This window comes from Brachionichthys hirsutus, chromosome 10, assembly GCF_040956055.1.
Source record: "Brachionichthys hirsutus isolate HB-005 chromosome 10, CSIRO-AGI_Bhir_v1, whole genome shotgun sequence".
NCBI classification, from domain to species: Eukaryota; Metazoa; Chordata; class Actinopteri; order Lophiiformes; family Brachionichthyidae; genus Brachionichthys; species Brachionichthys hirsutus.
Window position 1 is genome coordinate 13044709 of NC_090906.1, and position 22742 is coordinate 13067450.

At 47.5% G+C, this 22742-nt stretch overlaps 1 protein-coding gene and 39 non-coding genes across 40 annotated transcripts in view; all 40 read right to left on the reverse strand.

Annotated features, from left to right (window-relative positions):
- Positions 1 to 484: 484 nt before the first annotated feature.
- Positions 485 to 558, reverse strand: trnat-agu (transfer RNA threonine (anticodon AGU)). Its single transcript has one exon. It is a non-coding gene; the product is annotated as a tRNA-Thr (tRNA).
- Positions 559 to 691: 133 nt separating this feature from the next.
- trnai-aau (transfer RNA isoleucine (anticodon AAU)) lies at positions 692 to 765 on the reverse strand. Its single transcript has one exon. It is a non-coding gene; the product is annotated as a tRNA-Ile (tRNA).
- Positions 766 to 894: 129 nt separating this feature from the next.
- Positions 895 to 968, reverse strand: trnai-aau (transfer RNA isoleucine (anticodon AAU)). Its single transcript has one exon. It is a non-coding gene; the product is annotated as a tRNA-Ile (tRNA).
- Positions 969 to 1101: 133 nt separating this feature from the next.
- On the reverse strand, positions 1102 to 1175 carry trnai-aau (transfer RNA isoleucine (anticodon AAU)). Its single transcript has one exon. It is a non-coding gene; the product is annotated as a tRNA-Ile (tRNA).
- Positions 1176 to 1304: 129 nt separating this feature from the next.
- On the reverse strand, positions 1305 to 1378 carry trnai-aau (transfer RNA isoleucine (anticodon AAU)). The gene has a single exon. It is a non-coding gene; the product is annotated as a tRNA-Ile (tRNA).
- Positions 1379 to 1920: 542 nt separating this feature from the next.
- Positions 1921 to 1994, reverse strand: trnai-aau (transfer RNA isoleucine (anticodon AAU)). The gene has a single exon. It is a non-coding gene; the product is annotated as a tRNA-Ile (tRNA).
- Positions 1995 to 2123: 129 nt separating this feature from the next.
- On the reverse strand, positions 2124 to 2197 carry trnai-aau (transfer RNA isoleucine (anticodon AAU)). Its single transcript has one exon. It is a non-coding gene; the product is annotated as a tRNA-Ile (tRNA).
- A 336-nt stretch (positions 2198 to 2533) lies between these two features.
- trnai-aau (transfer RNA isoleucine (anticodon AAU)) lies at positions 2534 to 2607 on the reverse strand. Its single transcript has one exon. It is a non-coding gene; the product is annotated as a tRNA-Ile (tRNA).
- Positions 2608 to 3150: 543 nt separating this feature from the next.
- On the reverse strand, positions 3151 to 3224 carry trnai-aau (transfer RNA isoleucine (anticodon AAU)). The gene has a single exon. It is a non-coding gene; the product is annotated as a tRNA-Ile (tRNA).
- Positions 3225 to 3564: 340 nt separating this feature from the next.
- Positions 3565 to 3638, reverse strand: trnai-aau (transfer RNA isoleucine (anticodon AAU)). Its single transcript has one exon. It is a non-coding gene; the product is annotated as a tRNA-Ile (tRNA).
- Positions 3639 to 3973: 335 nt separating this feature from the next.
- On the reverse strand, positions 3974 to 4047 carry trnai-aau (transfer RNA isoleucine (anticodon AAU)). Its single transcript has one exon. It is a non-coding gene; the product is annotated as a tRNA-Ile (tRNA).
- Positions 4048 to 4176: 129 nt separating this feature from the next.
- trnai-aau (transfer RNA isoleucine (anticodon AAU)) lies at positions 4177 to 4250 on the reverse strand. Its single transcript has one exon. It is a non-coding gene; the product is annotated as a tRNA-Ile (tRNA).
- A 336-nt stretch (positions 4251 to 4586) lies between these two features.
- Positions 4587 to 4660, reverse strand: trnai-aau (transfer RNA isoleucine (anticodon AAU)). Its single transcript has one exon. It is a non-coding gene; the product is annotated as a tRNA-Ile (tRNA).
- Positions 4661 to 4793: 133 nt separating this feature from the next.
- On the reverse strand, positions 4794 to 4867 carry trnai-aau (transfer RNA isoleucine (anticodon AAU)). Its single transcript has one exon. It is a non-coding gene; the product is annotated as a tRNA-Ile (tRNA).
- Positions 4868 to 5207: 340 nt separating this feature from the next.
- On the reverse strand, positions 5208 to 5281 carry trnai-aau (transfer RNA isoleucine (anticodon AAU)). Its single transcript has one exon. It is a non-coding gene; the product is annotated as a tRNA-Ile (tRNA).
- A 129-nt stretch (positions 5282 to 5410) lies between these two features.
- Positions 5411 to 5484, reverse strand: trnai-aau (transfer RNA isoleucine (anticodon AAU)). The gene has a single exon. It is a non-coding gene; the product is annotated as a tRNA-Ile (tRNA).
- Positions 5485 to 5617: 133 nt separating this feature from the next.
- On the reverse strand, positions 5618 to 5691 carry trnai-aau (transfer RNA isoleucine (anticodon AAU)). Its single transcript has one exon. It is a non-coding gene; the product is annotated as a tRNA-Ile (tRNA).
- Positions 5692 to 5820: 129 nt separating this feature from the next.
- Positions 5821 to 5894, reverse strand: trnai-aau (transfer RNA isoleucine (anticodon AAU)). The gene has a single exon. It is a non-coding gene; the product is annotated as a tRNA-Ile (tRNA).
- A 336-nt stretch (positions 5895 to 6230) lies between these two features.
- trnai-aau (transfer RNA isoleucine (anticodon AAU)) lies at positions 6231 to 6304 on the reverse strand. Its single transcript has one exon. It is a non-coding gene; the product is annotated as a tRNA-Ile (tRNA).
- A 546-nt stretch (positions 6305 to 6850) lies between these two features.
- trnai-aau (transfer RNA isoleucine (anticodon AAU)) lies at positions 6851 to 6924 on the reverse strand. The gene has a single exon. It is a non-coding gene; the product is annotated as a tRNA-Ile (tRNA).
- Positions 6925 to 7674: 750 nt separating this feature from the next.
- trnai-aau (transfer RNA isoleucine (anticodon AAU)) lies at positions 7675 to 7748 on the reverse strand. Its single transcript has one exon. It is a non-coding gene; the product is annotated as a tRNA-Ile (tRNA).
- A 335-nt stretch (positions 7749 to 8083) lies between these two features.
- Positions 8084 to 8157, reverse strand: trnai-aau (transfer RNA isoleucine (anticodon AAU)). Its single transcript has one exon. It is a non-coding gene; the product is annotated as a tRNA-Ile (tRNA).
- Positions 8158 to 8286: 129 nt separating this feature from the next.
- trnai-aau (transfer RNA isoleucine (anticodon AAU)) lies at positions 8287 to 8360 on the reverse strand. Its single transcript has one exon. It is a non-coding gene; the product is annotated as a tRNA-Ile (tRNA).
- A 336-nt stretch (positions 8361 to 8696) lies between these two features.
- trnai-aau (transfer RNA isoleucine (anticodon AAU)) lies at positions 8697 to 8770 on the reverse strand. The gene has a single exon. It is a non-coding gene; the product is annotated as a tRNA-Ile (tRNA).
- A 133-nt stretch (positions 8771 to 8903) lies between these two features.
- trnai-aau (transfer RNA isoleucine (anticodon AAU)) lies at positions 8904 to 8977 on the reverse strand. Its single transcript has one exon. It is a non-coding gene; the product is annotated as a tRNA-Ile (tRNA).
- A 340-nt stretch (positions 8978 to 9317) lies between these two features.
- trnai-aau (transfer RNA isoleucine (anticodon AAU)) lies at positions 9318 to 9391 on the reverse strand. The gene has a single exon. It is a non-coding gene; the product is annotated as a tRNA-Ile (tRNA).
- A 129-nt stretch (positions 9392 to 9520) lies between these two features.
- trnai-aau (transfer RNA isoleucine (anticodon AAU)) lies at positions 9521 to 9594 on the reverse strand. Its single transcript has one exon. It is a non-coding gene; the product is annotated as a tRNA-Ile (tRNA).
- Positions 9595 to 9727: 133 nt separating this feature from the next.
- Positions 9728 to 9801, reverse strand: trnai-aau (transfer RNA isoleucine (anticodon AAU)). Its single transcript has one exon. It is a non-coding gene; the product is annotated as a tRNA-Ile (tRNA).
- A 129-nt stretch (positions 9802 to 9930) lies between these two features.
- trnai-aau (transfer RNA isoleucine (anticodon AAU)) lies at positions 9931 to 10004 on the reverse strand. The gene has a single exon. It is a non-coding gene; the product is annotated as a tRNA-Ile (tRNA).
- Positions 10005 to 10340: 336 nt separating this feature from the next.
- On the reverse strand, positions 10341 to 10414 carry trnai-aau (transfer RNA isoleucine (anticodon AAU)). Its single transcript has one exon. It is a non-coding gene; the product is annotated as a tRNA-Ile (tRNA).
- A 546-nt stretch (positions 10415 to 10960) lies between these two features.
- trnai-aau (transfer RNA isoleucine (anticodon AAU)) lies at positions 10961 to 11034 on the reverse strand. Its single transcript has one exon. It is a non-coding gene; the product is annotated as a tRNA-Ile (tRNA).
- A 750-nt stretch (positions 11035 to 11784) lies between these two features.
- On the reverse strand, positions 11785 to 11858 carry trnai-aau (transfer RNA isoleucine (anticodon AAU)). Its single transcript has one exon. It is a non-coding gene; the product is annotated as a tRNA-Ile (tRNA).
- Positions 11859 to 12611: 753 nt separating this feature from the next.
- trnai-aau (transfer RNA isoleucine (anticodon AAU)) lies at positions 12612 to 12685 on the reverse strand. The gene has a single exon. It is a non-coding gene; the product is annotated as a tRNA-Ile (tRNA).
- A 336-nt stretch (positions 12686 to 13021) lies between these two features.
- trnai-aau (transfer RNA isoleucine (anticodon AAU)) lies at positions 13022 to 13095 on the reverse strand. Its single transcript has one exon. It is a non-coding gene; the product is annotated as a tRNA-Ile (tRNA).
- A 336-nt stretch (positions 13096 to 13431) lies between these two features.
- trnai-aau (transfer RNA isoleucine (anticodon AAU)) lies at positions 13432 to 13505 on the reverse strand. Its single transcript has one exon. It is a non-coding gene; the product is annotated as a tRNA-Ile (tRNA).
- A 340-nt stretch (positions 13506 to 13845) lies between these two features.
- trnai-aau (transfer RNA isoleucine (anticodon AAU)) lies at positions 13846 to 13919 on the reverse strand. Its single transcript has one exon. It is a non-coding gene; the product is annotated as a tRNA-Ile (tRNA).
- A 129-nt stretch (positions 13920 to 14048) lies between these two features.
- trnai-aau (transfer RNA isoleucine (anticodon AAU)) lies at positions 14049 to 14122 on the reverse strand. Its single transcript has one exon. It is a non-coding gene; the product is annotated as a tRNA-Ile (tRNA).
- Positions 14123 to 14665: 543 nt separating this feature from the next.
- Positions 14666 to 14739, reverse strand: trnai-aau (transfer RNA isoleucine (anticodon AAU)). Its single transcript has one exon. It is a non-coding gene; the product is annotated as a tRNA-Ile (tRNA).
- A 340-nt stretch (positions 14740 to 15079) lies between these two features.
- Positions 15080 to 15153, reverse strand: trnai-aau (transfer RNA isoleucine (anticodon AAU)). Its single transcript has one exon. It is a non-coding gene; the product is annotated as a tRNA-Ile (tRNA).
- Positions 15154 to 16091: 938 nt separating this feature from the next.
- The window catches only part of zzef1 (zinc finger, ZZ-type with EF hand domain 1), a 21128-nt gene continuing 14477 nt past the window's right edge, over positions 16092 to 22742 (reverse strand). The window contains 11 exon segments of the mRNA XM_068744032.1: positions 16092 to 17688; positions 18265 to 18336; positions 19364 to 19514; positions 19613 to 19778; positions 19860 to 19958; positions 20042 to 20210; positions 20291 to 20434; positions 20513 to 20872; positions 21705 to 21840; positions 21917 to 22017; positions 22090 to 22398. Of these exon segments, the coding sequence (XP_068600133.1) occupies positions 17608 to 17688; positions 18265 to 18336; positions 19364 to 19514; positions 19613 to 19778; positions 19860 to 19958; positions 20042 to 20210; positions 20291 to 20434; positions 20513 to 20872; positions 21705 to 21840; positions 21917 to 22017; positions 22090 to 22398 (1788 nt within the window). The 3' untranslated portion in view covers positions 16092 to 17607.

Genomic DNA, 22742 nt, shown 5'->3' on the forward strand with positions numbered 1-22742 from the left:
AAGAAACTTTATGAGTTTCGTCCTTTGTCCAAGTCTTGGTTAAAAAAAGACAGAAATGAAGGAAGCGCTACTTCTGGCCAGTATGGGGCCCGAACCCACGACCTTGGCGTTATTAGCACCACGCTCTAACAATCTGAGCCAACCGGCCTTGTTCGGGTCCCTGAATTGAAGCAATTGAAAGGTTTTACATGATTGTTCACAACAGAAAAGAAACTTTATCAGTTTCGTCCTTTGTCCAAGTCTTTGTTAAAAAAAGATAGAAAGGAAGTGTTACTTCTGGCCAGTACGGGGCTTGAACCCATGACCTTGGCATTATTAGCACCATGTTCTAACCATCTGAGCTAACCGGCCTTGTTTGGGTCCCTGAATTGAAGCAATTGAAAAGTTTTACATGATTGTTCACAACAGAAAAGAAACTTTATGAGTTTCGTCCTTTGTCCAAGTCTTGGTTAAAAAGAGACAGAAAGGGAGGAAGCGCCACTTCTGGCCAGTATGGGGCTTGAACCCACGACCTTGGCGTTACTAGCACCACGCTCTAACCATCTGAGCTAACCGGCCTCATTTGGGTCCCTGAATTGAAGCAATTGAAAAGTTTTACATGATTGTTCACAACAGAAAAGAAACTTTCTGAGTTTCGTCCTTTGTCCAAGTCTTGGTTAAAAAAAGACAGAGATGAAGGAAGCGCTACTTCTGGCCAGTATGGGGCTTGAACCCATGACCTTGGCGTTATTAGCACCACGCTCTAGCCATCTGAGCTAACCGGCCTTGTTTGGGTCCTTGAATTGAAGCAATTGAAAAGTTTTACATGATTGTTCACAACAGAAAAGAAACTTTATGAGTTTCGTCCTTTGTCCAAGTCTTTGTTAAAAAAAGATAGAAAGGAAGTGTTACTTCTGGCCAGTACGGGGCTTGAACCCATGACCTTGGCGTTATTAGCGCCGTGCTCTAACCATCTGAGCTAACCGGCCTTGTTCGGGTCCTTGAATTGAAGCAATTGAAAGGTTTTACATGATTGTTCACAACAGAAAAGAAACTTTATGAGTTTCGTCCTTTGTCCAAGTCTTGGTTAAAGAAAGACAGAAACGAAGGGAGCACTACTTCTGGCCAGTATGGGGCTTGAACCCATGACCTTGGCGTTATTAGCACCATGCTCTAACCATCTGAGCTAACCGGCCTTGTTTGGGTCCTTGAATTGAAGCAATTGAAAAGTTTTACATGATTGTTCACAACAGAAAAGAAACTTTATCAGTTTCGTCCTTTGTCCAAGTCTTTGTTAAAAAAAGATAGAAAGGAAGTGTTACTTCTGGCCAGTATGGGGCTTGAACCCATGACCTTGGCGTTATTAGCACCATGCTCTAACCATCTGAGCTAACCGGCCTTGTTTGGGTCCCTGAATTGAAGCAATTGAAAAGTTTTACATGATTGTTCACAACAGAAAAGAAACTTTATGAGTTTCGTCCTTTGTCCAAGTCTTGGTTAAAAAAAGACAGAAATGAAGGAAGCGCTACTTCTGGCCAGTATGGGGCCCGAACCCACGACCTTGGCGTTATTAGCACCACGCTCTAACAATCTGAGCCAACCGGCCTTGTTCGGGTCCCTGAATTGAAGCAATTGAAAGGTTTTACATGATTGTTCACAACAGAAAAGAAACTTTATGAGTTTCGTCCTTTGTCCAAGTCTTTGTTAAAAAAAGATAGAAAGGAAGTGTTACTTCTGGCCAGTACGGGGCTTGAATCCATGACCTCGGCGTTATTAGCGCCATGCTCTAACCTCTGAGCTAACCGGCCTTGTTCGGGTCCTTGAATTGAAGCAATTGAAAAGTTTTACATGATTGTTCACAACAGAAAAGAAACTTTCTGAGTTTCGTCCTTTGTCCAAGTCTTGGTTAAAAAAAGACAGAAATGAAGGGAGCACTACTTCTGGCCAGTATGGGGCTTGAACCCATGACCTTGGCGTTATTAGCACCATGCTCTAACCATCTGAGCTAACCGGCCTTGTTTGGGTCCTTGAATTGAAGCAATTGAAAAGTTTTACATGATTGTTCACAACAGAAAAGAAACTTTATCAGTTTCGTCCTTTGTCCAAGTCTTTGTTAAAAAAAGATAGAAAGGAAGTGTTACTTCTGGCCAGTATGGGGCTTGAACCCATGACCTTGGCGTTATTAGCACCATGCTCTAACCATCTGAGCTAACCGGCCTTGTTTGGGTCCCTGAATTGAAGCAATTGAAAAGTTTTACATGATTGTTCACAACAGAAAAGAAACTTTATGAGTTTCGTCCTTTGTCCAAGTCTTGGTTAAAAAAAGACAGAAATGAAGGAAGCGCTACTTCTGGCCAGTATGGGGCCCGAACCCACGACCTTGGCGTTATTAGCACCACGCTCTAACAATCTGAGCCAACCGGCCTTGTTCGGGTCCCTGAATTGAAGCAATTGAAAGGTTTTACATGATTGTTCACAACAGAAAAGAAACTTTATCAGTTTCGTCCTTTGTCCAAGTCTTTGTTAAAAAAAGATAGAAAGGAAGTGTTACTTCTGGCCAGGATGGGGCTTGAACCCATGACCTTGGCGTTATTAGCACCATGCTCTAACCATCTGAGCTAACCGGCCTTGTTTGGGTCCCTGAATTGAAGCAATTGAAAAGTTTTACATAATTGTTCACAACAGAAAAGAAACTTTATGAGTTTCGTCCTTTGTCCAAGTCTTGGTTAAAAAAAGACAGAAATGAAGGAAGCGCTACTTCTGGCCAGTATGGGGCCCGAACCCACGACCTTGGCGTTATTAGCACCACGCTCTAACAATCTGAGCCAACCGGCCTTGTTCGGGTCCCTGAATTGAAGCAATTGAAAGGTTTTACATGATTGTTCACAACAGAAAAGAAACTTTATCAGTTTCGTCCTTTGTCCAAGTCTTTGTTAAAAAAAGATAGAAAGGAAGTGTTACTTCTGGCCAGTACGGGGCTTGAACCCATGACCTTGGCATTATTAGCACCATGTTCTAACCATCTGAGCTAACCGGCCTTGTTTGGGTCCCTGAATTGAAGCAATTGAAAGGTTTTACATGATTGTTCACAACAGAAAAGAAACTTTCTGAGTTTCGTCCTTTGTCCAAGTCTTGGTTAAAAAAAGACAGAAACGAAGGAAGTGCTACTTCTGGCCAGTATGGGGCTTGAACCCATGACCTTGGCGTTATTAGCACCACGCTCTAACCATCTGAGCTAACCGGCCTCATTTGGGTCCCTGAATTGAAGCAATTGAAAAGTTTTACATGATTGTTCACAACAGAAAAGAAACTTTCTGAGTTTCGTCCTTTGTCCAAGTCTTGGTTAAAAAAAGACAGAAATGAAGGAAGCGCTACTTCTGGCCAGTATGGGGCCCGAACCCACGACCTTGGCGTTATTAGCACCACGCTCTAACAATCTGAGCCAACCGGCCTTGTTCGGGTCCCTGAATTGAAGCAATTGAAAAGTTTTACATGATTGTTCACAACAGAAAATAAACTTTCTGAGTTTCGTCCTTTGTCCAAGTCTTGGTTAAAAAAAGACAGAAATGAAGGAAGCGCTACTTCTGGCCAGTATGGGGCTTGAACCCATGACCTTGGCGTTATTAGCACCATGCTCTAGCCATCTGAGCTAACCGGCCTCGTTTGGGTCCTTGAATTGAAGCAATTGAAAAGTTTTACATGATTGTTCACAACAGAAAAGAAACTTTATGAGTTTCGTCCTTTGTCCAAGTCTTTGTTAAAAAAAGATAGAAAGGAAGTGTTACTTCTGGCCAGTACGGGGCTTGAATCCATGACCTCGGCATTATTAGCGCCATGCTCTAACCTCTGAGCTAACCGGCCTTGTTCGGGTCCTTGAATTGAAGCAATTGAAAAGTTTTACATGATTGTTCACAACAGAAAAGAAACTTTCTGAGTTTCGTCCTTTGTCCAAGTCTTGGTTAAAAAAAGACAGAAATGAAGGGAGCACTACTTCTGGCCAGTATGGGGCTTGAACCCATGACCTTGGCGTTATTAGCACCATGCTCTAACCATCTGAGCTAACCGGCCTTGTTTGGGTCCTTGAATTGAAGCAATTGAAAAGTTTTACATGATTGTTCACAACAGAAAAGAAACTTTATCAGTTTCGTCCTTTGTCCAAGTCTTTGTTAAAAAAAGATAGAAAGGAAGTGTTATTTCTGGCCAGTATGGGGCTTGAACCCATGACCTTGGCGTTATTAGCACCATGCTCTAACCATCTGAGCTAACCGGCCTTGTTTGGGTCCCTGAATTGAAGCAATTGAAAAGTTTTACATGATTGTTCACAACAGAAAAGAAACTTTATGAGTTTCGTCCTTTGTCCAAGTCTTGGTTAAAAAAAGACAGAAATGAAGGAAGCGCTACTTCTGGCCAGTATGGGGCCCGAACCCACGACCTTGGCGTTATTAGCACCACGCTCTAACAATCTGAGCCAACCGGCCTTGTTCGGGTCCCTGAATTGAAGCAATTGAAAGGTTTTACATGATTGTTCACAACAGAAAAGAAACTTTATCAGTTTCGTCCTTTGTCCAAGTCTTTGTTAAAAAAAGATAGAAAGGAAGTGTTACTTCTGGCCAGTATGGGGCTTGAACCCATGACCTTGGCGTTATTAGCACCATGCTCTAACCATCTGAGCTAACCGGCCTTGTTTGGGTCCCTGAATTGAAGCAATTGAAAAGTTTTACATGATTGTTCACAACAGAAAAGAAACTTTATGAGTTTCGTCCTTTGTCCAAGTCTTGGTTAAAAAGAGACAGAAAGGGAGGAAGCACCACTTCTGGCCAGTATGGGGCTTGAACCCATGACCTTGGCGTTATTAGCACCACGCTCTAACCATCTGAGCTAACCGGCCTCATTTGGGTCCCTGAATTGAAGCAATTGAAAAGTTTTACATGATTGTTCACAACAGAAAAGAAACTTTCTGAGTTTCGTCCTTTGTCCAAGTCTTGGTTAAAAAAAGACAGAAATGAAGGAAGCGCTACTTCTGGCCAGTATGGGGCCCGAACCCACGACCTTGGCGTTATTAGCACCACGCCCTAACAATCTGAGCCAACCGGCCTTGTTCGGGTCCCTGAATTGAAGCAATTGAAAAGTTTTACATGATTGTTCACAACAGAAAATAAACTTTCTGAGTTTCGTCCTTTGTCCAAGTCTTGGTTAAAAAAAGACAGAAATGAAGGAAGCGCTACTTCTGGCCAGTATGGGGCTTGAACCCATGACCTTGGCGTTATTAGCACCATGCTCTAGCCATCTGAGCTAACCGGCCTTGTTTGGGTCCTTGAATTGAAGCAATTGAAAAGTTTTACATGATTGTTCACAACAGAAAAGAAACTTTATGAGTTTCGTCCTTTGTCCAAGTCTTTGTTAAAAAAAGATAGAAAGGAAGTGTTACTTCTGGCCAGTACGGGGCTTGAACCCATGACCTTGGCGTTATTAGCGCCATGCTCTAACCATCTGAGCTAACCGGCCTCGTTCGGGTCCTTGAATTGAAGCAATTGGAAAGTTTTACATGATTGTTCACAACAGAAAAGAAACTTTATGAGTTTCGTCCTTTGTCCAAGTCTTGGTTAAAAAAAGACAGAAATGAAGGGAGCACTACTTCTGGCCAGTATGGGGCTTGAACCCATGACCTTGGCGTTATTAGCACCATGCTCTAACCATCTGAGCTAACCGGCCTTGTTTGGGTCCTTGAATTGAAGCAATTGAAAAGTTTTACATGATTGTTCACAACAGAAAAGAAACTTTCTGAGTTTCGTCCTTTGTCCAAGTCTTGGTTAAAAAAAGACAGAAAGGAAGTGTTACTTCTGGCCAGTATGGGGCTTGAACCCATGACCTTGGCGTTATTAGCACCATGCTCTAACCATCTGAGCTAACCGGCCTCATTTGGGTCCCTGAATTGAAGCAATTGAAAAGTTTTACATGATTGTTCACAACAGAAGAGAAACTTTCTGAGTTTCGTCCTTTGTCCAAGTCTTGGTTAAAAAAAGACAGAAATGAAGGAAGCGCTACTTCTGGCCAGTATGGGGCCCGAACCCACGACCTTGGCGTTATTAGCACCACGCTCTAACAATCTGAGCCAACCGGCCTTGTTCGGGTCCCTGAATTGAAGCAATTGAAAAGTTTTACATGATTGTTCACAACAGAAAAGAAACTTTATGAGTTTCGTCCTTTGTCCAAGTCTTTGTTAAAAAAAGATAGAAAGGAAGCGTTACTTCTGGCCAGTATGGGGCTTGAACCCATGACCTTGGCGTTATTAGCACCATGCTCTAACCATCTGAGCTAACCGGCCTTGTTTGGGTCCCTGAATTGAAGCAATTGAAAAGTTTTACATGATTGTTCACAACAGAAAAGAAACTTTATGAGTTTCGTCCTTTGTCCAAGTCTTGGTTAAAAAAAGACAGAAAGGGAGGAAGCGCTACCTCTGGCCAGTATGGGGCTTGAACCCATGACCTCGGCGTAATTAGCACCATGCTCTAACCATCTGAGCTAACCGGCACATTTGGGTCCCTGAATTGAAGCAATTGAAAAGTTTTACATGATTGTTCACAACAGAAAAGAAACTTTCTGAGTTTCGTGCTTTGTCCAAGTCTTGGTTAAAAAAAGACAGAAATGAAGGAAGGGCTACTTCTGGCCAGTATGGGGCCCGAACCCACGACCTTGGCGTTATTAGCACCACGCTCTAACAATCTGAGCCAACCGGCCTTGTTCGGGTCCCTGAATTGAAGCAATTGAAAAGTTTTACATGATTGTTCACAACAGAAAATAAACTTTCTGAGTTTCGTCCTTTGTCCAAGTCTTGGTTAAAAAAAGACAGAAATGAAGGAAGCGCTGCTTCTGGCCAGTATGGGGCTTGAACCCATGACCTTGGCGTTATTAGCACCATGCTCTAGCCATCTGAGCTAACCGGCCTTGTTCGGGTCCTTGAATTGAAGCAATTGAAAAGTTTTACATGATTGTTCACAACAGAAAAGAAACTTTATGAGTTTCGTCCTTTGTCCAAGTCTTGGTTAAAAAAAGACAGAAATGAAGGAAGCGCTACTTCTGGCCAGTATGGGGCCCGAACCCACGACCTTGGCGTTATTAGCACCACGCTCTAACAATCTGAGCCAACCGGCCTCATTCGGGTCCCTGAATTGAAGCAATTGAAAAGTTTTACATGATTGTTCACAACAGAAAAGAAACTTTATGAGTTTCGTCCTTTGTCCAAGTCTTTGTTAAAAAAAGATAGAAAGGAAGCGTTACTTCTGGCCAGTATGGGGCTTGAACCCATGACCTTGGCATTATTAGCACCATGCTCTAACCATCTGAGCTGACCGGCCTTGTTTGGGTCCCTGAATTGAAGCAATTGAAAAGTTTTACATGATTGTTCACAACAGAAAAGAAACTTTATGAGTTTCGTCCTTTGTCCAAGTCTTGGTTAAAAAAAGACAGAAATGAAGGAAGCGCTACTTCTGGCCAGTATGGGGCCCGAACCCACGACCTTGGCGTTATTAGCACCACGCTCTAACAATCTGAGCCAACCGGCCTTGTTCGGGTCCCTGAATTGAAGCAATTGAAAAGTTTTACATGATTGTTCACAACAGAAAATAAACTTTCTGAGTTTCGTCCTTTGTCCAAGTCTTGGTTAAAAAAAGACAGAAATGAAGGAAGCGCTACTTCTGGCCAGTATGGGGCTTGAACCCATGACCTTGGCGTTATTAGCACCATGCTCTAGCCATCTGAGCTAACCGGCCTCGTTTGGGTCCTTGAATTGAAGCAATTGAAAAGTTTTACATGATTGTTCACAACAGAAAAGAAACTTTATGAGTTTCGTCCTTTGTCCAAGTCTTTGTTAAAAAAAGATAGAAAGGAAGTGTTACTTCTGGCCAGTACGGGGCTTGAATCCATGACCTCGGCATTATTAGCGCCATGCTCTAACCTCTGAGCTAACCGGCCTTGTTCGGGTCCTTGAATTGAAGCAATTGAAAAGTTTTACATGATTGTTCACAACAGAAAAGAAACTTTCTGAGTTTCGTCCTTTGTCCAAGTCTTGGTTAAAAAAAGACAGAAATGAAGGGAGCACTACTTCTGGCCAGTATGGGGCTTGAACCCATGACCTTGGCGTTATTAGCACCATGCTCTAACCATCTGAGCTAACCGGCCTTGTTTGGGTCCTTGAATTGAAGCAATTGAAAAGTTTTACATGATTGTTCACAACAGAAAAGAAACTTTATCAGTTTCGTCCTTTGTCCAAGTCTTTGTTAAAAAAAGATAGAAAGGAAGTGTTATTTCTGGCCAGTATGGGGCTTGAACCCATGACCTTGGCGTTATTAGCACCATGCTCTAACCATCTGAGCTAACCGGCCTTGTTTGGGTCCCTGAATTGAAGCAATTGAAAAGTTTTACATGATTGTTCACAACAGAAAAGAAACTTTATGAGTTTCGTCCTTTGTCCAAGTCTTGGTTAAAAAAAGACAGAAATGAAGGAAGCGCTACTTCTGGCCAGTATGGGGCCCGAACCCACGACCTTGGCGTTATTAGCACCACGCTCTAACAATCTGAGCCAACCGGCCTTGTTCGGGTCCCTGAATTGAAGCAATTGAAAGGTTTTACATGATTGTTCACAACAGAAAAGAAACTTTATCAGTTTCGTCCTTTGTCCAAGTCTTTGTTAAAAAAAGATAGAAAGGAAGTGTTACTTCTGGCCAGTATGGGGCTTGAACCCATGACCTTGGCGTTATTAGCACCATGCTCTAACCATCTGAGCTAACCGGCCTTGTTTGGGTCCCTGAATTGAAGCAATTGAAAAGTTTTACATGATTGTTCACAACAGAAAAGAAACTTTATGAGTTTCGTCCTTTGTCCAAGTCTTGGTTAAAAAGAGACAGAAAGGGAGGAAGCACCACTTCTGGCCAGTATGGGGCTTGAACCCATGACCTTGGCGTTATTAGCACCACGCTCTAACCATCTGAGCTAACCGGCCTCATTTGGGTCCCTGAATTGAAGCAATTGAAAAGTTTTACATGATTGTTCACAACAGAAAAGAAACTTTCTGAGTTTCGTCCTTTGTCCAAGTCTTGGTTAAAAAAAGACAGAAATGAAGGAAGCGCTACTTCTGGCCAGTATGGGGCCCGAACCCACGACCTTGGCGTTATTAGCACCACGCCCTAACAATCTGAGCCAACCGGCCTTGTTCGGGTCCCTGAATTGAAGCAATTGAAAAGTTTTACATGATTGTTCACAACAGAAAATAAACTTTCTGAGTTTCGTCCTTTGTCCAAGTCTTGGTTAAAAAAAGACAGAAATGAAGGAAGCGCTACTTCTGGCCAGTATGGGGCTTGAACCCATGACCTTGGCGTTATTAGCACCATGCTCTAGCCATCTGAGCTAACCGGCCTTGTTTGGGTCCTTGAATTGAAGCAATTGAAAAGTTTTACATGATTGTTCACAACAGAAAAGAAACTTTATGAGTTTCGTCCTTTGTCCAAGTCTTTGTTAAAAAAAGATAGAAAGGAAGTGTTACTTCTGGCCAGTACGGGGCTTGAACCCATGACCTTGGCGTTATTAGCGCCATGCTCTAACCATCTGAGCTAACCGGCCTCGTTCGGGTCCTTGAATTGAAGCAATTGGAAAGTTTTACATGATTGTTCACAACAGAAAAGAAACTTTATGAGTTTCGTCCTTTGTCCAAGTCTTGGTTAAAAAAAGACAGAAATGAAGGGAGCACTACTTCTGGCCAGTATGGGGCTTGAACCCATGACCTTGGCGTTATTAGCACCATGCTCTAACCATCTGAGCTAACCGGCCTTGTTTGGGTCCTTGAATTGAAGCAATTGAAAAGTTTTACATGATTGTTCACAACAGAAAAGAAACTTTCTGAGTTTCGTCCTTTGTCCAAGTCTTGGTTAAAAAAAGACAGAAAGGAAGTGTTACTTCTGGCCAGTATGGGGCTTGAACCCATGACCTTGGCGTTATTAGCACCATGCTCTAACCATCTGAGCTAACCGGCCTCATTTGGGTCCCTGAATTGAAGCAATTGAAAAGTTTTACATGATTGTTCACAACAGAAGAGAAACTTTCTGAGTTTCGTCCTTTGTCCAAGTCTTGGTTAAAAAAAGACAGAAATGAAGGAAGCGCTACTTCTGGCCAGTATGGGGCCCGAACCCACGACCTTGGCGTTATTAGCACCACGCTCTAACAATCTGAGCCAACCGGCCTTGTTCGGGTCCCTGAATTGAAGCAATTGAAAAGTTTTACATGATTGTTCACAACAGAAAAGAAACTTTATGAGTTTCGTCCTTTGTCCAAGTCTTTGTTAAAAAAAGATAGAAAGGAAGCGTTACTTCTGGCCAGTATGGGGCTTGAACCCATGACCTTGGCGTTATTAGCACCATGCTCTAACCATCTGAGCTAACCGGCCTTGTTTGGGTCCCTGAATTGAAGCAATTGAAAAGTTTTACATGATTGTTCACAACAGAAAAGAAACTTTATGAGTTTCGTCCTTTGTCCAAGTCTTGGTTAAAAAAAGACAGAAAGGGAGGAAGCGCTACCTCTGGCCAGTATGGGGCTTGAACCCATGACCTCGGCGTAATTAGCACCATGCTCTAACCATCTGAGCTAACCGGCACATTTGGGTCCCTGAATTGAAGCAATTGAAAAGTTTTACATGATTGTTCACAACAGAAAAGAAACTTTCTGAGTTTCGTGCTTTGTCCAAGTCTTGGTTAAAAAAAGACAGAAATGAAGGAAGGGCTACTTCTGGCCAGTATGGGGCCCGAACCCACGACCTTGGCGTTATTAGCACCACGCTCTAACAATCTGAGCCAACCGGCCTTGTTCGGGTCCCTGAATTGAAGCAATTGAAAAGTTTTACATGATTGTTCACAACAGAAAATAAACTTTCTGAGTTTCGTCCTTTGTCCAAGTCTTGGTTAAAAAAAGACAGAAATGAAGGAAGCGCTGCTTCTGGCCAGTATGGGGCTTGAACCCATGACCTTGGCGTTATTAGCACCATGCTCTAGCCATCTGAGCTAACCGGCCTTGTTCGGGTCCTTGAATTGAAGCAATTGAAAAGTTTTACATGATTGTTCACAACAGAAAAGAAACTTTATGAGTTTCGTCCTTTGTCCAAGTCTTGGTTAAAAAAAGACAGAAATGAAGGAAGCGCTACTTCTGGCCAGTATGGGGCCCGAACCCACGACCTTGGCGTTATTAGCACCACGCTCTAACAATCTGAGCCAACCGGCCTCATTCGGGTCCCTGAATTGAAGCAATTGAAAAGTTTTACATGATTGTTCACAACAGAAAAGAAACTTTATGAGTTTCGTCCTTTGTCCAAGTCTTTGTTAAAAAAAGATAGAAAGGAAGCGTTACTTCTGGCCAGTATGGGGCTTGAACCCATGACCTTGGCATTATTAGCACCATGCTCTAACCATCTGAGCTGACCGGCCTTGTTTGGGTCCCTGAATTGAAGCAATTGAAAAGTTTTACATGATTGTTCACAACAGAAAAGAAACTTTATGAGTTTCGTCCTTTGTCCAAGTCTTGGTTAAAAAAAGACAGAAATGAAGGAAGCGCTACTTCTGGCCAGTATGGGGCCCGAACCCACGACCTTGGCGTTATTAGCACCACGCTCTAACAATCTGAGCCAACCGGCCTTGTTCGGGTCCCTGAATTGAAGCAATTGAAAAGTTTTACATGATTGTTCACAACAGAAAATAAACTTTCTGAGTTTCGTCCTTTGTCCAAGTCTTGGTTAAAAAAAGACAGAAATGAAGGAAGCGCTACTTCTGGCCAGTATGGGGCTTGAACCCATGACCTTGGCGTTATTAGCACCATGCTCTAGCCATCTGAGCTAACCGGCCTTGTTCAGGTCCCTGAATTGAAGCAATTGAAAAGTTTTACATGAGTGTTCACAACAGAAAAGAAACTTTATGAGTTTCGTCCTTTGTCCAAGTCTTGGTTAAAAAAAGACAGAAATGAAGGAAGCGCTACTTCTGGCCAGTATGGGGCTTGAGCCCATGACCTTGGCGTTATTAGCACCATGCTCTAACCGTCTGAGCTAACCGGCCTTGTTCGGGTCCTTGAATTGAAGCAATTGAAAAGTTTTACATGATTGTTCACAACAGAAAAGAAACTTTATGAGTTTCGTCCTTTGTCCAAGTCTTGGTTAAAAAAAGACAGAAGGGGAGGAAGCGCCACTTCTGGCCAGTATGGGGCTTGGACCCATGACCTCGGCGTTATTAGCACCATGCTCTAACCATCTGAGCTAACCGGCACATTTGGGTCCCTGAATTGAAGCAATTGAAAAGTTTTACATGATTGTTCACAACAGAAAAGAAACTTTCTGAGTTTCGTCCTTTGTCCAAGTCTTGGTTAAAAAAAGACAGAAATGAAGGAAGCGCTACTTCTGGCCAGTATGGGGCCCGAACCCACGACCTTGGCGTTATTAGCACCACGCTCTAACAATCTGAGCCAACCGGCCTTGTTCGGGTCCCTGAATTGAAGCAATTGAAAAGTTTTACATGATTGTTCACAACAGAAAATAAACTTTCTGAGTTTCGTCCTTTGTCCAAGTCTTGGTTAAAAAAAGACAGAAATGAAGGAAGCGCTACTTCTGGCCAGTATGGGGCTTGAACCCATGACCTTGGCGTTATTAGCACCATGCTCTAGCCACCTGAGCTAACCGGCCTTGTTCGGGTCCCTGAATTGAAGCAATTGAAAAGTTTTACATGATTGTTCACAACAGAAAAGAAACTTTATGAGTTTCGTCCTTTGTCCAAGTCTTTGTTAAAAAATGATAGAAAGGAAGCGTTACTTCTGGCCAGTATGGGGCTTGAACCCCTGACCTTGGCGTTATTAGCACCATGCTCTAGCCATCTGAGCTAACCGGCCTCGTTCGGGTCCTTGAATTGAAGCAATTGAAAAGTTTTACATGATTGTTCACAACAGAAAAGAAACTTTATGAGTTTCGTCCTTTGTCCAAGTCTTGGTTAAAAAAAGACAGAAATGAAGGAAGCGCTACTTCTGGCCAGTATGGGGCTTGAACCCATGACCTCGGCGTTATTAGCACCATGCTCTAACCATCTGAGCTAACCGGCCTCATTTGGGTCCCTGAATTGAAGCAATTGAAAAGTTTTACATGATTGTTCACAACAGAAAAGAAACTTTCTGAGTTTCGTCCTTTGTCCAAGTCTTGGTTAAAAAAAGACAGAAATGAAGGAAGCGCTACTTCTGGCCAGTATGGGGCCCGAACCCACGACCTTGGCGTTATTAGCACCACGCTCTAACAATCTGAGCCAACCGGCCTTGTTCGGGTCCCTGAATTGAAGCAATTGAAAAGTTTTACATGATTGTTCACAACAGAAAATAAACTTTATGAGTTTCGTCCTTTGTCCAAGTCTTTGTTAAAAAAAGATAGAAAGGAAGCGTTACTTCTGGCCGGTATGGGGCTTGAACCCATGACCTTGGCGTTATTAGCACCATGCTCTAACCATCTGAGCTAACCGGCCTTGTTTGGGTCCCTGAATTGAAGCAATTGAAAAGTTTTACATGATTGTTCACAACAGAAAAGAAACTTTATGAGTTTCGTCCTTTGTCCAAGTCTTGGTTAAAAAAAGACAGAAAGGGAGGAAGCGCTACCTCTGGCCAGTATGGGGCTTGAACCCATGACCTCGGCGTAATTAGCACCACGCTCTAACAATCTGAGCCAACCGGCCTTGTTTGGGTCCCTGAATTGAAGCAATTGAAAAGTTTTACATGATTGTTCACAACAGAAAAGAAACTTTCTGAGTTTCGTCCTTTGTCCAAGTCTTGGTTAAAAAAAGACAGAAATGAAGGAAGCGCTACTTCTGGCCAGTATGGGGCTTGAACCCATGACCTTGGCGTTATTAGCACCATGCTCTAGCCATCTGAGCTAACCGGCCTTGTTCGGGTCCCTGAATTGAAGCAATTGAAAAGTTTTACATGATTGTTCACAACAGAAAAGAAACTTTCTGAGTTTCGTCCTTTGTCCAAGTCTTTGTTAAAAAATGATAGAAAGGAAGCGTTACTTCTGGCCAGTATGGGGCTTGAACCCATGACCTTGGCGTTATTAGCACCATGCTCTAGCCATCTGAGCTAACCGGCCTTGTTTGGGTCCTTGAATTGAAGCAATTGAAAAGTTTTACATGATTGTTCACAACAGAAAAGAAACTTTATGAGTTTCGTCCTTTGTCCAAGTCTTGGTTAAAAAAAGACAGAAATGAAGGAAGCGCTACTTCTGGCCAGTATGGGGCCCGAACCCACGACCTTGGCGTTATTAGCACCACGCTCTAACAATCTGAGCCAACCGGCCTTGTTCGGGTCCCTGAATTGAAGCAATTGAAAAGTTTTACATGATTGTTCACAACAGAAAAGAAACTTTATGAGTTTCGTCCTTTGTCCAAGTCTTTGTTAAAAAAAGATAGAAAGGAAGCGTTACTTCTGGCCAGTATGGGGCTTGAACCCATGACCTTGGCGTTATTAGCACCATGCTCTAACCATCTGAGCTGACCGGCCTTGTTTGGGTCCCTGAATTGAAGCAATTGAAAAGTTTTACATGATTGTTCACAACAGAAAAGAAACTTTATGAGTTTCGTCCTTTGTCCAAGTCTTGGTTAAAAAAAGACAGAAAGGGAGGAAGCGCTACTTCTGGCCAGTACGGGGCTTGAACCCATGACCTCGGCGTTATTAGCACCATGCTCTAACCATCTGAGCTAACCGGCCTCATTTGGGTCCCTGAATTGAAGCAATTGAAAAGTTTTACATGATTGTTCACAACAGAAAAGAAACTTTCTGAGTTTCGTCCTTTGTCCAAGTCTTGGTTAAAAAAAGACAGAAATGAAGGAAGCGCTACTTCTGGCCAGTATGGGGCCCGAACCCACGACCTTGGCGTTATTAGCACCACGCTCTAACAATCTGAGCCAACCGGCCTTGTTCGGGTCCCTGAATTGAAGCAATTGAAAAGTTTTACATGATTGTTCACAACAGAAAATAAACTTTCTGAGTTTCGTCCTTTGTCCAAGTCTTGGTTAAAAAAAGACAGAAATGAAGGAAGCGCTACTTCTGGCCAGTATGGGGCTTGAGCCCATGACCTTGGCGTTATTAGCACCACGCTCTAACCGTCTGAGCTAACCGGCCTTCTTCGGGTCCTTGAATTGAAGCAATTGAAAGGTTTTACATGATTGTTCAGAACAGAAAAGAAACTTTCTGAGTTTCATCCTTTGTCCAAGTCTTGGTTAAAAAAAGACAGAAAGGAAGTGTTACTTGAAAAGCTTAATTCTGAAATCTACGTTACCCCCAAGGGTTCTTCTTGATGAGAACGAGTTTACCAGTTCCACAGCAGGCTCAGCATATTTTAAGATGAGTTACCATGGAAACCTATGATGGATTGCCACTTCCGTATTCAGTCAGTCAAGATCTTACCTGGATCCTTTCTGGGTTTTTCTGTGGCAGCTCGATCACCTTTGGATGTTTCGGTCAGCGCTGGACCAGTGCAGTAAAGAACCGCTGAATCCCAAACCGATTGAGGTTCATTCAAGTTCACCCCCCCCCTGAATGAATCATCGTTTTCATTCGTGACTCATACGGTCGCCTCAACCGTCTCCCACCCACCGGTTCCGTCCCAGATACTGTCCGTGTGTCCCTCCTGAAGTTCGTTTGGGTGTTCACGACCGGTTGCTGGTCCATTGGACTGGTTCAGGGCCCGGTCGGACAGCCCATCTCCATCGCATTAGAGCTCATAGCCATCTATGTGGATTATTGAAGCGTCTCGGCACGATCCTCTCCCAATGCGCTGCTCAATACAAGTGACCCCCCCCCCCCCCCTCTCATACCTACCAGATTGTTTAAACGATCTAATTATCCCCGAGCCTCATGAGACGGTCCACAGTGGCACCCCGGCGCGGGAAATAGGCCTCATTATGATAACGAGTGGCAGGTCTCCATGGAAACCGACGTTCTCGTTCTGGATCTAAAATATGTGGAGGATTAGAAGCAGCATGGATCAGTGGGTTCTGATCAATATGTTGCTTTACCCGCTGCACAGAACCGACGCTAAAAAAGACGAGAGCCGGAGATTCCATCGCGTTTCGTCTTTTATTAAAAACGGATCACGTTTCAATCGAAGCAGTATTTCCTTTTAATCTTAATAGTGCCATGCTTACAAAATCAGAATGAAAATGTCCATTTATTAGCGCCCGATAAGGTTTACGTCCGTTAGGGGTTGATATCAAAGGCTTCCCACTGTGCAATTCATATTCACAGATATTTACATTCAAATTAGTCAGCCTCAAATATTAAGTATTCCTGCAAAAAAAAAGACATTAAAAGTATAAAGTAAAAAAAAAAACTTCCAATCAAACAATCTCTCTCTCTCTAAAATTGAATTAACACCCATTTGGCTAACACGCGTTAAATTATGATTGCTTCACTTTTCACCGTAGGCACGTCGTAGGTCGGCGAGGCGTCAAACCGACCTTCATGTAAACAAAACCACAGAGCGGATCCACAGGCCGAGGAGGAACCACTTCAAAACAAAAAAGATCAAACGTCTCCACCCGACAGTATGATATGCGAGAAACAACGTAAGAACTCGGCCGGGAGATTTCAGAAACGCTTCGTGGCTCACAAAGAATGGATTCTTTGGCATCAACCGCCACGACACCAAATCAAAGGATCTTCATCAGCGATGAGCTAAAATCTGCCATCAGTGCAAGATTCATGCCTTTTCTTTTTAAAGTGAAAGTGCTGCATTGTGGTCTCTGTGGGCGTGGCCACGTGAGAGCGCATCATGAATACAAAGTGTGGTTGGTGTCATGTGATTGGACGTCGCGCTCACGGTGTGAGGAGGAAGCGTCGTGCTAATCAGTAGCGTGATTGTTAGCGGCGAGGCGATTCCGACTTCCTTTAATGTGGTCACATTTACGCTCCCGGGCTTATCCATGACTCAGCATTTTCTCCACGACCATCACAAATAAATCAACAGAAACACTTGAGCCGAGATGAAGATGTAATAAATAAATCATTCGATGCTTCTCGATCTTTTTGTTTGTTGTTGTTATTAGTTCTGCAGTGGAAATACTCTGGCCCTGAAGTGGGCGTCGGCCCCGAAGTGGGCGTCGGCATGTATTCAGCAGATCAGATACACGTTTATGATCCGGCATCATCGACGTCTGTGGTCTGAAAGTGATGAAATAAACGAGGGAGGAATGGAGGTCGGTGCTTCCTGCCCCCGGTGGCTGATGAGACTCCACCGTCCTGGACTGCTCCACATGTCCGCTGGGAAACCGACGTTGCCAAGGTGACCTGCCCCCCCCCCCCCACAACTATGTAACCCAGAGTGGGCTGCTGTTTCAGAAGAAAGACAGGACAAAAAAAGAAAAAAGAAAACACTTCCCGAGACATGAATCGTGAATTTGGCTTCGTGTCTTTTAAAAGGCAACTTCAAGTAAAAACTTAACGATGATTTAAAAGAACAAAACAAAAACAAAAACAAAAGGTTGATGTTCCGGATCCCCCCCGAAGGCAAGAAGGGTTGTGGGAGGTGCTGTTGGAGGACCCCCCCCCCCCCCCCCCTTCCTCCCTACGCGTCCGTCACGGGGACATGTGGAGCAGCTGGGTGGATTTATTGGGGTAATTGATGGCCAGGCTGATGGCGGCGATGTTCTTCAGCGCCTACGCAGCGAAGAAAGGAAGCGTTAAACAGGAAGACGCGGCGCCGGAGGGAGGACGACTCAGCAAAGCAAAGCGGCGTTATTTAATAGAACGGACTCTTTAAACGACAACAGGCGCTGGTGTGTGTGTGTGTGTGTCCCAGAAGTGTGGACCGATGGGTGAAGCGATGTCACGGCGCCATAAACGCGGGACGTGAAACGAGGACGGTGGCGAGTCACGCGTTGCTCCGCGTTCGGGCCGGCAGGTATTAGCTAACCGCTCAACAGAACCGCCCACCGTGTGTTTGCTCCAGCCCACGTCGCCGCTCGGCGGGCCGCCGGCCTCCTCAGCTGCGTTACGGGAGGGGGGGGGGCAGAGCGCGGCAGCTCACGGCAGCTCGCTAGCCCACAAATGCTAATGGCCTGTAATTACTAAATGCATTAGTCCTGAGTGACAGGACAAGTTGGACACATGAGTCACCGGTAGAGAGTCCCCCCCCCCCTGACTCATCGGGGGGGGGTGACTGGATAAAGACACGACGCCTGAAGGGACAGACGAGTCTCAGAGGACATCGAGCAGAAAGACGCGTCTCCTTACCATCGCCGTGTTGTTGAGCAGCCGCTGGTCCGTGGTCATGGCCAGCAGGTATTCCTGGAGGGCGCCCTGCGCCTGGAAGACAAAGACACAGACGCTCAACGGCCACGGATGAAACGCCCCCCCCCCCTGGAGACGAGGAGGAAGTCTTCCACACGAGGCCCGGTCTCCGTCTCAGCATCGAGAGGAGGATACATTTAAACAAACGACCGAGCGCTTCCGCCGTGAGGCCTCGCGGCGGGCGTAGCAGTCTCATCTCGGCGCCGCGGCGTTTTAAAAACGCGGAGACAAAGTCCAGGGTCCCGTTTGGACATTCATCCGGCAGCACCCTCCGTGTTTATGCAGGGGGACATCCCGAGACCATTTGTACACGACATAAATAGAACTTTCTCCACGGGTTGAAGAGTTCGCCGCGTCTCAGACGACCCCCGCTGCGACCGAGGAGGAGGACCGATGCTGGAATGTGAGCGGCGCCGGCCCGGCAGACCTCTGGGAATGGGCCGGGTCCAGGCTCGGCCCGAATATGGCCACATAGGAGCGAGGGTCATGTGACCAAGCCCTCGTTGGGCTTTCGCCCTTTTATCTGGAGAACGCTCGGCGAGCACAGACCTCCGCCAAGCAGCTCCCTCCCCTCCGAGTCTCACGCTGCGGATGACGAGCTGGAAGCGTTCGCATTGTGCCGCCTCCTGGTGTTCACAACAGGAACTGCGGCTCCTCCCTCTCAACGCAGAGTGAGAGCCGAGAGGAGACGCGCTCGCCCGGCCGGATCGCAGCTACCGATGGGAACGTCGTGGCCGACGGCGTTCTTGCTCAGAATCCATTCGACTTCTCTTCGTTAATATTTCACGACGGAAAAGACACAAAGAAATAACGCGCACACACACACACACACACACGCATCACAAAACGGAACGCAATCCCAAGAGAGACAGGAAGTGAGTAAAATAAAAATGGTCGTTTCATTTTAAAAACAGAAGCAACCGCGTTGGATGCGATCGATACTCTTAACCTTTACAGTCAATAATGCTGTAAACAAATACTTATGAGAGCAGCGCACGTGTGCGTGTGTGTGTGGGTGCGTGTGTGTGTGCGCGCGTCTCACCGCGGCACGGGCCTCCGCGATGAAGAAGAGTTCCGTGAGGGCTCTGTGAAGAGGCAGCAGCACCGTGACGCTGGTGGGATCGCGGCTCACGTTGATTTCCATCGACATAAAGAGCTGCCACAGAGGTCGCAGCAAGGTCAGCCGGCAGGCTCTGGAGCACAAGCGAGTCGTCAGTGAGGCGTTGGTGCAAGGTGGGAGAACGCAGCGCTCAGGCGCAACAGAGAGAGAGACACACGGCGGCGCTCTTACATCTGGGACGGGCGCTGCAGGAGGCGGAGCAACAGGTGAATGGCTTTGAGCCGCTGGGTTCCGGTCTGGCGACAGGCGACGCCCACCTGCCACTCCCAGATGGCGGCGAGCGGCAGGTGAGAGAGCGCCTGGTCATCGGCGAGCATCTGCTTCAGCATCTCAAAGCCTGATTGGAGGCAGACAGCAGAACGCGTCGAGGTTATTCCGGGTTTTACTTTGGGCCGGAGGAGGAGCGGACGTCCCGTACCCGTCTGGAAGCGTCCTCTGTGTCCCCCCGTCACGGTGAACTTGTAGCCCCACTCCGTGTTGCTCATGTCCGACATGAATCTGTAGTACAGCGTGTCACCTGGTGGGGGCGCGCACACAAACACACTGAAACAACACGACGTGCACACAAACGGGCACGCGGCTCCTCGAGGCGTTCCTCACCGGGTATTTCGAAGTCGGCCCATTTCTGCGGCGAGCCGCTGAAGCTGCGGTTGTCCTGCAGGAAGTCGCCGCTGCTGGACACGACGAGCTCGTCGCAGCCTTCCTCCGTGGAGCAGCGCGGGTCGAACTTCACCGACAGGTAGATGGCGCCCGGAACGTGCACCTTGTCCTGGAGACACACACACAAAGTCGTTTCCACGCGCGGCGCCTCGTGTGGACGCCGCCGAGCGCCCTCCTCCCTCCGCCCACCTCCAGGTTGGTGTTGTTCTCGTACGGGTGTTTGGACTCCCGGAGCTGGACGGCCATTCCCGGCTCCTCCATGAACTGGCAGGCGGTGAGACACAGACTTCCCAGCATGCTCTGGCTGCAGCCCTTCAGCACCCTCTGCAGGATCTGACGGGTGAGACACGCTCATGATCGACCCGCACGCCTCGCTCTGCACGTTCTGCACGCCGGCGTCCTCCATCTTACCTTCTCCCACAGCGGCTTCTCCTCCAGCTGCATGAGCATGTCCAGGATGTAGGCCATGTGGGAGGCGCCGCTCAGGTCCAGCGCCTCCTCGCTGAGCGGCGCCTCCGCAGGCCAGTCGGCCAGCAGCGAGGCCAGCACGTGGCGGGCGTACAGCGTGGCGATGGCGTGGTTGACCTTCACCAGGTATTGGCGAACCGCTCGATTGCTGCGCACGTCCAGCTCCTTGTGCAAGAGGGCGGAGCTTTTGGTGCGTCTCTGTTTGGCGTAGCTGAGCTGCAAGTCGCTCTCGGAGTTGGTGATGAGCTTCTGCGCCGCGACGTTGATCTCCTCGGTGGCCTTTTCACAGTGACCGGGTTGGGACTGTGGGGGGGGGGGGGGGGGGGGGTACCACAGGGGTCAGTGTCGGGGATCAAACATTTCTCACAAATGTAAATCCACCAAACACAACTCGTCTCTTATCGCTGCTCGAATGCCCCGTTCTGACGCCCCGCCCTAACGCCCCGTCCTAACGCCCCGCCCTAACGCCCCATTCTACCGCCCCGCCCTAACGCCCCGCCCTAACGCCCCGTTCTAACGCCCCGCCCTAACGCCCCATTCTACCGCCCCGCCCTAACGCCCCGTTCTAACGCCCCGCCCTAACGCCCCATTCTACCGCCCCGCCCTAACGCCCCGTTCTAACGCCCCGTTCTAACGCCCCGCCCTAACGCCCCGCCCTAACGCCCCGTTCTAACGCCCCGTTCTAACGCCCCGCCCTAACGCCCCGCCCTAACGCCCCGTTCTAACGCCCCGCCCTAACACCCCGTTCTAACGCCCCGCCCTAACGCCCCATTCTACCGCCCCGCCCTAACGCCCCGTTCTAACGCCCCGTTCTAACGCCCCGCCCTAACGCCCCGTTCTAACGCCCCGCCCTAACGCCCCATTCTACCGCCCCGCCCTAACGCCCCGTTCTAACGCCCCGTTCTAACGCCCCGCCCTAACGCCCCGCCCTAACGCCCCGCCCTAACACCCCGTTCTAACGCCCCGCCCTAACGCCCCATTCTACCGCCCCGCCCTGACGCCCCGTCTTAAACATTGGATAAACGCTTTCCTGGCTTTTAACATTCCACAATCGACTTTTCCTTTCATCCTTCCACCGGCTTCCGCAGCCCGGCCCCTCCGATCCCGTCGCCGTGACATTGCGGTTAAAACTCACCACGCACGCCACCACGATCATGTCCGTGTCCACGGCCTTGGTGTTCCTCTCCTCCGAGCGAGGCCGCCTTGCTGGTTGCCACTTCTGAGCTAGCATCCGAATAGTCTCATCCGTTTTGATCTCCTCTCCATCGAATCTGAAAATAACAAACGGGGGGGGGGTTTAGATGTGACGGTAAAACGCAAAGAGACTCTATGGAAACCGAAACCGACCTCTTCTGCACCTCCAAGAAGAACGAGTCCGTCCTCTTCATCTGCAACTCGTACATGGCTCTCAGAATGGGCAGAGGTGCGTTTAAGGCATCGTGGGTAATCTGCATTAAAAACAGGAAGTCATTGCGCCGCCCTGCGTCGCTGCGCACCAATCAAATCGCACCCCTCGTCACCTGGAAGCAGATCTTGGTCTCGTCGTCGAGGCCGTCCAGGGGATCGGCCTTGACGACGTCGTTGTCGTCGGCGCAGCAGCTGGAGTGATCCGAGTCCGGCTCCTTGTCCGGCTCCCTCTGCTCCCGCTCCGGGTCTTGCGCCATGGAGTGGATCTCCCTCTTGGAGGAGTAGAGCATGATGGAGAGGATCTCCAGGTCCCGCAGCAGCCACAGCTTGCTGAAGCCGGTCCCTTTGCTGCACTTCCTCACCAGCAGCTGGGTCAGGCCCGACTGCTGGATGTCCTGCTGGGCTTTCTCCACTCCGTGTTCCTGGGGGGGGGCGAGGATGAGTCACATGATCGGACACACGTCACTGCACACTCGTGGCTCGCGGCTACCTTCAGCGTATTGTACAGGCCCTTGAGGGCCAATGAGAGGACCCAGGAAGCCTCCACGGCATCGTGGGGGCCGCCGTCCTGGCCGCTCTGGAGCAGGTGGCTGATGATGGCGGTGAAGTTGCTCAGGTAGCGGCTCAGCAGGGTCCTTGTGCAGACCCGCCCCCCCGTCTGCCCCGGGAGGCCGGGTCGAGGGGACTCCCGAGACTGGACGAGCTGGTAGTCCTTCACTGCGAAGCGCGGCCGGAGTGTTAATTACATGTTTATTACCGAACCCCG